This window comes from Gallus gallus, chromosome Z (assembly GCF_016699485.2).
Source record: "Gallus gallus isolate bGalGal1 chromosome Z, bGalGal1.mat.broiler.GRCg7b, whole genome shotgun sequence".
Taxonomy (NCBI): domain Eukaryota; kingdom Metazoa; phylum Chordata; class Aves; order Galliformes; family Phasianidae; genus Gallus; species Gallus gallus.
Genome location: NC_052572.1, coordinates 38,554,930 through 38,568,867, shown reverse-complemented (window position 1 = coordinate 38,568,867; position 13,938 = coordinate 38,554,930). Strand labels below are relative to the sequence as shown.

General features: G+C 36.3%; 1 protein-coding gene across 7 annotated transcripts in view; it reads right to left on the bottom strand.

The window, feature by feature from the left end:
* The window catches only part of CEP78 (centrosomal protein 78), a 53,359-nt gene that overhangs the window by 9,246 nt on the left and 30,175 nt on the right, over window positions 1–13,938 (bottom strand). For 6 of the 7 annotated variants that reach the window (XM_046905924.1, XM_015280361.4, XM_046905925.1 and 3 more), the window contains 11 exons: window positions 12,478–12,751; window positions 12,086–12,261; window positions 11,399–11,471; window positions 10,780–10,883; window positions 9,222–9,396; window positions 7,494–7,607; window positions 7,186–7,250; window positions 3,603–3,711; window positions 1,970–2,105; window positions 1,033–1,078; window positions 288–431 (listed from right to left, as the gene is read on the bottom strand). In XM_046905924.1, the coding sequence (XP_046761880.1) occupies window positions 288–431; window positions 1,033–1,078; window positions 1,970–2,105; window positions 3,603–3,711; window positions 7,186–7,250; window positions 7,494–7,607; window positions 9,222–9,396; window positions 10,780–10,883; window positions 11,399–11,471; window positions 12,086–12,261; window positions 12,478–12,730 (1,395 nt within the window). In that variant the 5' untranslated portion in view covers window positions 12,731–12,751. The remainder of the gene's footprint in view (window positions 1–287; window positions 432–1,032; window positions 1,079–1,969; window positions 2,106–3,602; window positions 3,712–7,185; window positions 7,251–7,493; window positions 7,608–9,221; window positions 9,397–10,779; window positions 10,884–11,398; window positions 11,472–12,085; window positions 12,262–12,477; window positions 12,752–13,938) is intronic. The other variant, XM_004949177.5, reaches the window with a different exon arrangement.

Below are 13,938 nucleotides of genomic sequence, written 5' to 3'. Positions count from 1 at the left end.
TCTGCTGTATCAACCACTCCACTCAGCTGGGTGTCATCAGCAAACTTGCTGAGGGCACAATCAATCCCATCATCTATGCCACTGATAAAGATGCTGAAGAGTATTGGTCCCAAGACAGATCCCCGGGGGACATTGCTTGTTACAAACCTCCATTTGCACAAAGAACCATTGACCACAATGCAATCATCCAACCAACTCCTTATCCACCTAATATTCTACCCTTCAAAGACAGCTGAATTGATATCACTGGCCTTTGTGAAATTTAAGGCACAGAACATGCTTCTTACCTGGAATTGTTGATACTTTGTTACATTAACCTTATCTACAGATTTTGTCAGATCAGGATGATGGATAACATCTTCTAGATCTTCAGTCTCTTCAGTTTCAGATGTTGAAGCACTTTCTACAGTCACTTTCACAGGAATACCCATCTGATTGCATCAGAAAACAAAACCATACCCAGCCACAGTATCAATCCGTACAATAAAATCAAAAATTAAATAGTATCAAAAGCCTTATTTAAATGCAAAGCTTTCCATAAGTCCATTAAAATGGACATTCAGCCTGCCCAACTGTGCAGATTCTTCCTGATATATAGGGAAGAAGAGAGGGCTGGAAGGGGACAAAAATGGGACAGGAAGATGGAGAAGGAAAAAGATTTTCTCCCTCCTCCCACGTACGCCCCCCCACAATTTGGTAGTTTCATAGATGGGTTCAAACTCAAGTACATAAAACTAAGTAGTCCAAAAGCAGAAGGAAGAGAGGAAGGGAGAAAGCAGCATCTGAGAGAAAAAAAATCTGAATTCTCCTTATAGCCTCAGGATGGACTATACCTCTACTCAAGCCCAGCTTGCCGATTAGAGTAAGAAAAAAAGGCAGTGATAAAGAAAACTTATTTTGCACTTGTATGAGACAAAGAAACTAAGTTATAATGTTTTGGTTTCAACTTTTAGATAGTAGGATTCTAATGAGCACACATCTTTCTATAGACACTCATCTAATAAATAAACTGTCATATGAGTAAAAAAGTACCTGAATCTTCAACGGTAACTCTCCAGAATTGTCCCCTGGCCCTCCCCTGAATAGTTAGAAAACAACATTTTGAAGACTGACATTTATCATGTCATCACTGCTACTTCTATTTCTAAACATAGGGTTCTAGGAGAGGTGATGCAGTAACTTAAAACAGTGTTAAGACATTTCTGGCATTCCTTTAATATTCATTACATCCTGTTCTGCTACTATTCCTATTTAATCACGACTAAGGGCAGCATTACCGGATGCTAACAGCACCTTCAACAGTTAACTTGCTTAGTTTATTATGAAATCAGAAGAATTTGGTGCCCAGAGCCTCTAGAAAAAGTTTAATAAAAATAGTTATGATAGATTAGGTAAGTTTTTGTATGCTTATTTGAATAATCTCAACTTTGAGCATGTAAGATCTAAGGATCTATGGTTATCAGGGTTTTCTGTATGTTTTTCCCCCCATACTGTTGGAATAGAAACATAACAATACTACAACTTCCAACTGTTAGAAAATTAATTTTTTCTTCAACTTAATACTGTTTAGATGGTTATTAGGCAGCAATGATGCTGACAGTAGGGAAACAAAGCAGAAAGAAAAGATGGGCAGACTACGTAGACAGCAGGACCTGGATGCCAGATCAATTTTACTACAAGCTTGGAAATGTAAATTACATTTTCAGCTACACTAAGTTTGATAACAAGAGAACAAGTCAGCAAGATTTCTGTACACTTGTGAATTTTTAAAATATACACCATAGGAATTGACTTGAGCAGGATTTGTAACACCCTCAAAGAATTTTCATATTTTCAGAAAATGTATGTTCTTCTTTAATGTTCAACTTTCAAACATGTACTTAAGAGGAAAAAAAAAATGCTGCCCTCTCCTACATTTTTCATGCAGTTTTTTATGCTTTAATATTCTCCCCTTGTAGTAAGGACTCACCTGCACCTCTTTGCACGTTCTGCAGTGCGCCAGGGAAGGAAGCCTTTTGTGCCTGGTGGTAGTGGTTTTGGTGAGTAACTATCTTTCACAGACAAAGTCTTTTTCCCAGGACTCACAGACTTTTTAGAGGTTAATCCTGTATTGAATAGCAAGAATAGGAGAAAATTCATGATACCTAGCTATTTACATATAAAGTCACAGTTTACTATTTATAAGCAAAATCTCTGATGTAGTAACAGGGACTGTGGGAAATCCATCTTTCAAACTTATTTTGCTGAAGTGCTCAAGAACTAACTTTTGTTTTGCTTCTCAAAAGGAGGGCTGGCCAGCTAACCTGCATGCAGTCTGCTAGTATGTTTAACTGTTGTATCAGGAAATGGCGCAAAGTTCCACAGTCAAAAAGTTTTACTCATATTAGTAACCTAAGTTATTCAGCTAACTTCTCTGAACTTGCAGCTTAGACAGCTCAAGTAGAAAATAATGCAATGCATGTTCTTTAAATAGCCCTCTAGTGGTTCCAGTGAGAAAAGCATTTTTAAAATTTTCCAAGATGCTTATATCTAAAGGTGGGATTCGTGTCGATCACTTCCACAGACCTCCAGCAGTACCACCACTTAAGAGGAATAATAATGAAAATTCATATTCACTGTTTCAGCCTTTTGTCATTGTTCAAGTCATATACTGTAATTCAAAAAAAATTTAGAATAAACCTGAGGTAGAATGATCACCAAGGCATTATGTATTAGTAAAAGTAACAAACTCTAAACTGTTAAATGAGAGGGGACTCAAGTTACTCCTCCTTAGAGAACAAGCTGTAAAGCAACCAATTTTTTTTTAAATGGTGCAGAAATACAGAACTGTAGTGACTGCATCCCAAATTTCAGTTTGTTCTCAGCAAGTAAACAAGGCAAGAGAGGTTGGCTGAGTTTATTTTTCAGCATTCTTTTCCCTTCCTGAATCCTGTATTTAAGTAAGGCATTTTCTTCTCCTATCACTCTGCTCACCAGAGTTTATTTGTACAGATTTTGATTTGATTTATGCTTACCTCTCTAATTCCAGATAACTAGAGCAAAGATGAAAGAGCCAAAAGTATTACAGCAAAGTTTCCAGTAACGTATTCAGAAATGGTGTATTTCAACTATGAGTATTTATAAATATTTACAACACCTACGTTATTTTAAATACACTGTTTATAATGAGCGTATATGAAGTTAAAAAAAAAAAAGGAACATTCTTTGTACATCAGTAGAAGAAAAATCATTCTTGTTTGTTTTGGCAGAGGACAGTCTGCTAAAGAAAGATCACAAAAACCAGAAAAAACAGGCTGATTTGCCTGTTTGCAAATCAGCAAGTGCTACCAGCAAGTGTCCTGCAAGCAAACACTTGTGGAGAGGATGCATGCAGAATTATGTGCTTTGCCATATTCAACTCAGTGTATTCTACTGCTTTCCCAACCATATATCTAGCAATATTAAAAGCAAGAGTAAATTTGCTACAGAAATCTGATGGTAGAAGACATTATTAAATATAAGCTAAATTTTCTTGGAAGAAAGATTCTGCAGAACACTGACATTTAAACACATTGACTGTAGTGAATTTATGAAATGTCTAAAGAAAATAAAGACAAAATTACCAATACGAATAGTAGCTTTTCCTTTTCGACCACTTCCTAGGACAATAGTTCTTTTCTTTGGTCTAGCCTTCAAAGCATCCTTGGAAGACGGGGAAGACAGCCACTTATACTGGATTTATAAAGAAAGAGAAGTTACTTTAGTAGCTGATATTTTAAAAGGTGCTCACTTAAGACTAATGGATTTTTTGTTAGATAGATGTAGGCCTCTGCTCGTTATATACAACTTAATAAAACTGTAAAGCTAGGGCAAATACAAAAATGCCACAACACCCCAACTCAAAGACAGATTCAGTGCAAGTCTGAATGCTATATTATCAGCAAAACACTTTTCCTTTTATAGAGAAAATAAAAGCATCAACTCTATAAAAGGAAACTCTGGCTCTTGCTTTTCATTCTCTACAGAAAGCTGTTTTACTAGGAATGACTAGCTCAGGCCAAGGTTCTCCAAAGTAATAAAAACTTAACTTACATGATTTTATTACCATCAAAGTCAGTATTTGAAAAAATATAAAGTTTAATTTTCATTGCCTCTAGCAAAAAAGCCTCCTTACAAAGAAAGAACATCCAAATGATAATTAAGACAATGATAACCAAAAAGCAATTATTTATTTCTTTATGGCAAGAGCTTTGTTCTTTAAAGTTTCCTCACCTGCCAATTACTTTTATTATTAGTTATTTATTATTATTCCATGTAGATAATCAAGTTACTATGTCACAAAGTTTTCAGTGTGCATAATTAGTACAAAGTTCACTAATGAATTTGTTTCATAGGAAACAATTACTAATGAAAATATTATTTCAGACAGCCCTAAGCCCTAAATCAGAATACAATGAACAGTAAGCTGATGTCATCCCTACCTAATACATAGGGAAGACACATTTACTCTGCTCTAACCAACCAATTCCAGCACAGTCTTATGACTGGCAGGCTTCATTTTGACCTAGCCCTTGACAGAAGTAAGCTGTTCATTTCCAACTACAAAATAAAATTAACTCTAAACTTTTGAGAGTAAAAATAACTCAACTTTGTTTTACTACACACATTAAACAGCAGCTATGAGTAGGTTAAACTTCACATTCACCTATACAAGACAAGTTCTACTGGGCTAGATACCTGCTTCTGCTGTACAACACCCGAGTATGGAGACAGCAAACATATTAAATCAGTGTTGAAATATGTTTAAGTACTTAAGCTCAGGCTCTGGAAGCAATTTGTTTTGTAGGAATTTTCAGCAGATTTTTAGCTTTTTCAGTCTCTCCCAGAAATTACACAAACTTTCAGTACCTGTTACATACAATATCTGTAATTGCAGTCCACTATATTAGAGCCATACAGTGCTGCTAGGCTAATACAGCTTTGTTTGTTTTAAGGGGCCCTTTATATCTATGGGAAAATTTCTTATGTTTAGAGGCTTTAGTTAGCAACCAACCTTGCAAATCTGAAAAAAACAACCCAAACAGCAAGAACTTATATGCTATTGAAAGGCAAAGAAGTGATTCATCCTTTTCTTCATAAGAAGTGAAGGGCTGTTGTGACTGATAGCCAATGAGAAAGTCGTAACAGTACATTAAAGGCTGCGACAGCCAGTACATCATCTTCTGTAGTTAGTATGGCTTATTATTACAATGCCACTCAAAAGTCCGCATAACTCCTCTTTAGGAAGCAACACAGTGGCATCTTATCCTTTCTTTCTTGTCTTGACAAGCAGGTGAGGCAAAAAACAGATTTCACATAGCGGGCACCCTGTTCATATGGTATAGAACAGAGTTCTGTATATATCTGAGGGGTGGCAGATTCCACATTTCCTTAATTTTACTCATGGAATTTGTAGCAGTTAGCCTGGCAAATTAAAAAGTTGTAAGTAGAGACAGATGAATCTGGAGAATGTCCTTGGGATAGTCATTCATGGAAATCTTCAGCTGCCTCTAACAGGACAGATGGGTTAAGTAACTTGTTACAAGAACAAGCCATGTACTAGTTTACGCAGCAATAGGACAAGGGATAATGACTTTAAAGTAAAAGGGGAGATTCGGGTTAGACGTTATGAGCCATTTTTTTACTCAGATGGTGGTGAGGCACTGGCACAGGCTGTCTAGAAAAGCTGTGGGTGCCCCATCTCTAGAGGCAGACAGGACCCTGGGCAGCCTGACCTGGTGAGTGGCAACCTTACCCACAGGAGGAAGATAGAACTGAGTGATCATTGAGATCCCTTCCAAACCAAGCTATTCTGTGATGATATGCTTGACAACTTTTAAGTTCATTCTTTCAGTTTTTATTGTTAGAAAAAATGCACCAAACCTATGCAAAACATAACACACCACACTGCTGACTTTTAGTACATAACACATCAAGATATTACCTTCCAGAAACTCAACTGTTTTTCTCTTCATTGTATTAAGGCTTATGTAATTAAGCTTTTAAAAAAAGAAATCAACTGTAAAAACTGAGCTTAGGATAGTAAATGTTTCAGTTTCCAAAGAGTATCAACCACAACATCAAATGTTCACATTCATCTGGCTAAACAAGAGGATTATCCCATTTTGAATGTCTCCACTGTTACCATGATAAACTGTGAATGCTACTTACAACAGTCTACCCCAGAGCTTGAGATAATAGATAAAGTCTGATGTGTTGCAATTTGTAGAAAAAGCTGTTATTTAGCAGGCTGCTGATCTGTTATTTTTCATTTATATTGTTAACTGGACACACAAGACTGTTAGCACTGACAATAAGACACAGTACACTGCACTATTTTGACAAATATAAAACAAATGTCCAATTTACTGAGATTGCTCTACTCAAGACATTTCTCAGGCAGTTGCTTCTTTTCACAGTTCAACTTTCCAATGACCTTGAGCTACATTCTCTCTAGGCAGATACCATTTTCATGTCACACCTGCAACATTTTCTAAGTGTTAGTTGCATTTGCCAAGGAAAAAGAGTAGTCTTTCACAGTTCTTCCAGGAAGGTAAATAAGACATTGAAATGGAAAACCATACTAATACAAGAGATGCCAAATGAAATTCGCAGTTTATTAAATTCTTCCTATAGAACCCACAGCTCCAACTTCCCAGCTTTTTCAAAGCCAGAAGGGCAGTAAGTTCCAAAACAAAATCTGTGATTGCTACACTTCTCGGAAAACAGGAGCAAGTGTATACTCACTTGCTTACTAGCTCTCTGGGCAACTAAATAAGATTTTTTATAAACAAAGGATTTAGTATCTAAATGGTCCAGATATTTTATGGAAGTTACTCTACGCACTATACTGAGTATTAGGTACTAGAGATGGCAAAAGGTGCTGTACATCTCTAGAACTTTTTTTTTTTTAAAAAAAGATTGTTAATACTGCAAAGAATAGTCTTGAGTAACTTAAAAATTGATTATGTAAATTATTAACAATATTAAGTATTAAAATCAGTTTTAAATTAAGGGTTTTTTTAATGCTTAAGCATCACTTCCTTATCTGTAAGTAGAATAGCTACATTAGATTAATTCAGAGCAAATCCTTGCAAAAAAAAAAAAAGAAAAAAATCAAAGCCAGGTACAAGAAAAACAAAGCACACCAAAATGCTTACCACATACCTCTGAATTAGCACTACTTCCATTCATGAGAACTCTTTCAATGATGTTTTTCATCAAGACGTGATCTAGAATGAATTAAGATGCCTTAAGAATTCACTATGACAGAATTTCCTATGAAACGAGTATTTATGAAAACAGATCACTGAATAAGTAGTGGCTGTCCCCATCTCCTCAGCCTTTTTTAAATGCCTAAGCAAAATATTGTTGCAGGCTTTTTTCCTTGAAAGAATTATATTTTCCCCCACTGAGGTTACTAGGAAAAAAGAAAATCCATAAAGAAGACAACAGAGGCAGCTATAGATACATACCAATCAATGGATTTTTTCTTATATCAAGAACCACTAATGTAGTATTAGTTCGGAGAGCATCTAATAATGACCTTGCTCCTTCATTGGATATTCCACAATGCTGTAAATCAAGTGCTAAAATATTTAGGGAAGTTAAAAAAAAATAAATTAGACAATGGCATAACTTCTCGCGAATATCTAAATACAATTTAATCCTTACCTGTTGAAAACAAAACCCCTGTTTCATAGAACATGAATGGAGAACATTACAGCAACAGCTCTGTGTGAAACATTTCTACCTTTCACTTCTGAAAATAATAGTATTACTGCTAATAGAAATAACTGCTAAACAATTGCAAAGGAAGGGATACAAAAATCACAGTTAAGTCACTGCAATTGAAAATTCCCAGTAAATGCATTTATGGATACCAAATAATTCAGCTGCCCAAAGTAACGTAATACATATCAGCACACAACTTCAATCTGAATAGGCTGCAATATTTGTATCTTTTTTGAAGATTTCTAAGGAGGAAGACCTTATGTAGTGGACAATACGTACCAGTGCTCTGTCACCTCCACAGCAAAATCTCTCTCTTAATGTTTCTGATGGAATCTCCTGTGCTTCCATTTGCGCCCACTGCCTCTTGTAAATGGGTGCTACTGAACAGAATCCAGCTCCATTTTTTTCTCTGCCTCCTCTCAGATAGCTGTACATTTGAGGAAATCTGCACTTAAGATTTCTCTCTTTAGGCTGAACAGCAATAGCTCCCTCAGTCTTTCCTCACAGGAGATATTCTCCTGTTCCTTGATGCCCTCTGTGAGACTCTAGAGGATTCATCTCTCTCCTATACAGGAGCACACTATTCCAGGTGTGGTGGCCTCACCAGTGCCAAGTAGTGAGGACAGATCATTTTCTTCTAGCTGCTACCAACATTTCCAGTGTATGATAGCCTTCTTTGTCACAAAGACAAACAGCTGGCTCACAGTAAACATTGTTTACAAAAGGATCCCCCCCCCCCATGTCCCTTACAGCTAAGCTCCCCTCCAGCCAGTCAGCTCTCAGCATGTACAGGTACATGGGGTTATTCCTTCCCAAGTGCAGGACTTTTGAACTTGTCTTTACTGCATTGAAACTCTCCAGTTTGCTGAGGACCCACTGGATGGCAGCACTTTTCCATCTTCCCTTCCCCCGAAAAAAAACACATCAAAGCAAGGCTCACTGGCCTACAGCTCCCCAGAGTCCTTCTTTCTGACCTTCCCGAAAACAGGAGTAACACCTGCTTTCCTCCTGTACTCAGACTCCTCTTCCAATCACCTAGTTCAACCAAAGACTGAGAGTGAACTCACAGTGATGTCAGGGATCTTTTACAGCACTTCTAAGTGCATCTCATCAGGACCCATAACCACATGTCCAGTCTGCTTAAGTAACCTCTAACCTGATATTCTTACACCAATATGCATGCTATCTGTACATCTGGTTCTGACAATTAGGTATTGAAATAACTTGATTCCATGTACAGAATCCTTTGAATTGTACCATCAGTATTAGTCATTTCATACATACTATAGAACAAATTACTTCTCCAGTATCCTACAGGACACTTCCTCTAAAAAGAGGTTGCTTTTCAAAGATTATTCTTTCCTAGATAAATAGGGAATTACTCTCCTGCTTACATTTGCTATAATAGAGAGCAAGTCTTATTTCCAGTCTGCCTCTACTATATCTTAGGAGTCAGTATTTCACAATACCTTTAAGCCACAGGTCTTCTCCCAGACAATCTGCAAAGGCGCTTGCTCCTCGATCTCCAACAAGCATGTTGCAGTTGAAAGTAATACGCCTCAAGCCTGTCATATAGTCAAGGTCTGGTCTCCTGTAACGCAAACTTTCAGCCCAAGCTTCACCATGTCTCTTCATTGCCTGGTGCTTTGAAACAAAGTGTTACCAAATGTGATGACAAAGCCATTATAAATAATAAACAGATAACAACTAGTATTTAATGGCTTGCGTGTTGAAGCATTTGTATCTCTTAAACTATGTTCTAACATAAGTCATGCTTCAGAATTACAGTTAAGTCATGTTTGTTCTTATCATCCAGTTCACAGTGAAGTTAATAAACACAAATAGAGAGTTCTAAACATCTTACCACCTTCTTTGCCCACTTACAACACATCTTGAATAAGTCATACACAGCAGGAAATGTTATGCTTTCATGTAAGCCAGCGTTAACATTAATTAGAATATTGTGCTAGTCACAAACTTATTAATTAGTAGTTTTTCAACAGCAAACACTGTCATTATTTCTACTAAATGCTTAAGAATACTTAAGACATTTTGAAACATTTGTAACAATGATAAAAGCGCTCCTCAACAGCTATCATTTACAGCCCTAATCTTCATTTGAAGAAAAATAAAGACCATAAACTGTTATTTCTTTAAGCAAAGCCTATTAAGAAAAAACAAACTGAGATTTCCCACACCATAAATATGCTTCTTTTGCATACAGTTTTACAAACTTCAGAAAGACTGTTCACACACTTAACGTCACATATGCTTTAATGGGTTAGAGCTTGAAAGAAAAAACAAACAAACAAGCATTCAATAGCACAGGTTAATTCTACAATCAGAGTCAAGGACTCTAACTACAACAATACAATAACTACAACAAAAAGCAGGCCTGCACATTCACTGCCATTTAAAAATGATAACTCATTCATTCATTATCCCATCCTGCTATATTTTAATATATTGGGAAAAACTTGGAAGAAGATGCAAGAGAACATATTTCCAAAGGAGACATACTGCTTCCTTTGAGCTCAGACCATTTATAGCAAAGTGATCAGCATAGGCTACACAGAATAGCCTGTACTTTTCTTATTGTTTATCAAAACATTTTCCTTCACTACTGCTTATGTTAGTATACTAAGATGCTTATACCTACCTCAGTAACAGATAATTCAGTCTCCACAGACGATCACTTGGAGGCTTACGAAATTCATCACAATAAAATAAGCTCAGCATTAAAAAAAAATTACATGGCAAAAGCCCTCTCACAATGAAATACTGTTTTCAGGATACATATATATTTTAAGAGGGCAATCTGTGACGTAGCTGCCATAACCTCTCTTCCCTGAGAAGATTTCAAGTCATGAACCATTCCTTGAGCTCAAAACAATATATTGAATAGCACTGCTTTTATTATCAAATTAAAAAATGGGACATGGATTTGTTACAAGCTGAATTTAGTTGTTATTCTTAGTTATTTATGTTACTGTGAAAATTTACTTCCAAGAAATGAGACAAAATTACCTTTAATACATTTGCCATGTGTTCTGCTCCTCGCCAGGTAAGGCTACATCCTGTGAAGTTAACGTATCTGATAGTAGCTGAATTCTTCATGCTCTGACAGACTGCTGGAAAAAACAAAAAAAGTACGCATGCTTTTATGCATGCTAGGTACACACACCACAATCAGGTTATCAAAACAAACACCTTTTCACTATCATATTAAGAAGCTGAATCAACTTTAATAGGCAAATGCCATGACAAAGAATAGGTCAAAGATGCCCTCAAGCTGTTGTAAGATTATCTATTTTAGTGCAGGTGTTTAACAAAGATTATCTGAACATGCAAGAAAATGTTATTCCAGTTTACTTGTCTCAACATGATGAGAAAAGTTCATCTCAAACTTAAATATTACAACCACTAGAAATAAAACTGTAAGTGTAATTATTAAGTAGTTTAGCTATTTGCTAGTATCAAGAAAGCACATTCAAATCTAAATAATGTACACTCATGAATAAAGTGTATTTTGTTATTTTAATCACTACAAACAAATTTAGAACAGGAAAGGAAATACTTCAAAAACTAACCCACTTGAAGACTGTAAGAAAGAAGTATATTGACACATTTTTGATTCATAACTTACTTTCTAATCCTCCATCTCCAATTGGACAGTGGGCTAAAGAAATGCTCTCTAGAGATGAAGTTGTGGCCAAGCCCTTCAGAATAAAAACAGCGTTTTTTACTGACTCAAAAAGAAATATACAAATAAAGAGAAGTCCTAGTCACTACAAGAAACTTTAGGAAGCTGGGAGGAAGGCCAAAGCTCACTGTAAAGCTCACTCACCTCAAGCTGGTTCATTTTGTCTTAAAACAGGAGGAACCTAGCCTACAGGCAACAAGCAGCATTTCCTTTCCTAGAAGCCTCTCGAAAGCAAACTAGAGAAAGCATTCTAAATTAACACACCTTAAAGACCTGCTTTAATCTTCTTGGTCTATCACCACTTTTCTTCTGCCATTCACAGTAAATGTAGTTACAAGTATAAATTGTATACAGCCACATACAACACAGGAAAGTTGTTAACAACTTCTGCATAAGCCTTCCTTAATCAGGGCACAGGAAAGTAATACGATTTTGACAGGTTTTGACAGAAAAAACAATGTTACACTAAATGTCTCAAAAGAATCATGCATACCGTAGATAACACAGACATGTTAAAACAGGCACATTTTTATACATGACATATTTGTCAGAGATGAAGTTTAGTTGCTGCTTCTCTTAGGTTCCAAGCATTTTTTTTTTTCATTTATTTGTATAGTAACATATTCTCACCTTTGTTAGAAGTATTAGATCTCTCTCCCTCAGAAGCAAACCTTGCAGTTCCAAATTTTTTAGTACATCTGAGATGCTGAGACAGCCTTTGATAGCTTTGCATAGTTGGCCAGTCAAATCTTTTGATCTAATTGCTGGAATTCTTCTTCTAAAGTAAGTTTTATATCTTTCAGCACCTAGTAAACAAAAATTTTCAGTGATAACCCCCAGTCTCCGTTGACTTAAAAGTAACTGTAATTACAAAACATTTTGTTGCTGCTGCTTTAAAATAAAAATAATTCCTTGGATGGTTCAACTCCTCCTTTTCAAGCATTTAATCACACAGAAGTTTTATACGATAAATTTTAACATATATATCAAAATATTTATCCTCCAGAGCCACTACTACAAACCTGATTCTCCAAGACCTTGGTGATGACAACTTCTTATTCCAACAGAAGTCAGAGTCTTATCATGCCTAATAGCATCTAGTAGTGGTGTCCAGTCAGCAGCTTTGATCCTATCTACAGTTAGATCAAGAGTACCCTGAGTCAGGTTAGTTTTCACAGCTTTCAGTGGGACAGAGCCTTGAACAGCACAAAGATGTTCATAGTGCGAGTAGAAATCCAGCATGCATTGTCTTCTTATTTTGACTGAGTCAATCATTTTTCTACTTGATAAATGTTTCTGTAAAATAAGGAAAAAAAATATCAACTTTTTCCAACAGGAAATTAATTCAGCAACAATCTCCATTCAGCATGCATACTCAAAACATGAGTATGCTTATAGACCTAAGACATCAATTTTTTTCGTTGCTGTATTTGAGACAATATTAACTACCTGTTTAAGCTCTGCTGAATATGGGGGGAAAAAAAACAAACCTACATTTTATTATTTTAATAAAACCAGAAAAATCTAACATCGAAGCACAAACTGCTGGTAAGTTCACATTTTCATCTTTAAGCTCAATTTAGTTGTATCAGGGTCTGCAGATTCCTGAAAGCCTTGAAAATCTCCTGACCCAAGATCAACAGATACAAAGGACTATTCCCATCAGAACTACTTGTGATCTTCTTTAATAGAATCATAGAATGGCCTGGGTTGAACAGGACCACAAGGATCATCGAATTTCAACCCCTCTGCTGTGTCACCAACCACTAGACCAGGCTGCCCAGAGCCACAGCCAGCCTGGCCTTGAATGCCTCCAGGGATGGGGCATCCACAACATTCTTGGACAACCTGTTCCAGCGTGTCACTACCCTAAGCGAAAAACTTCCTCCTAATATATAACCTAAACTTCCCCTGCCATAGTTTAAAACCACTCTCCCTTTTCCTATCACTATCAGCCCTCATAAACAGACATCCTCCAAAAGTTTAAATTCCCATGCTTTTATTTACTTATTTTGCCTGAGAGGTTGCAAATTGGCTCAAGGTAGAATTAAGTATTCCATAGAGGATATCGAGTAGTGACATTACAAACTTCTGTTCATATTGTTAAAGTCTACAAAGCTTCAAGAATCCTCAGAAACATTCTGAATGGAGAAGAATTACTGGACATGTGCAAGCGTGTGATGACTGCTACTTCTAAGAATTCAATTTAGGATTCAAAAAAGTTGTTACTTCAGTGACTGAAATTGTATTACACTGTCCTTAGTTCCTCTGCTCCCATTTATTTATTAGTTATTATTATTCATTCCCTTTTATTTCAGCTCTCTAAGTTGCTAGCATTAGATAACAAGCACATCATGGTCACTGGAACTGAAAGGAGTGAACTGCAGTTCAATACTTCAGATTCAGAAAGTGACCATCTATTGTAAAATCATCCAGATATCAGGGGATCAATCAATGTAGGACATCACAGCTTTCATCTCCAG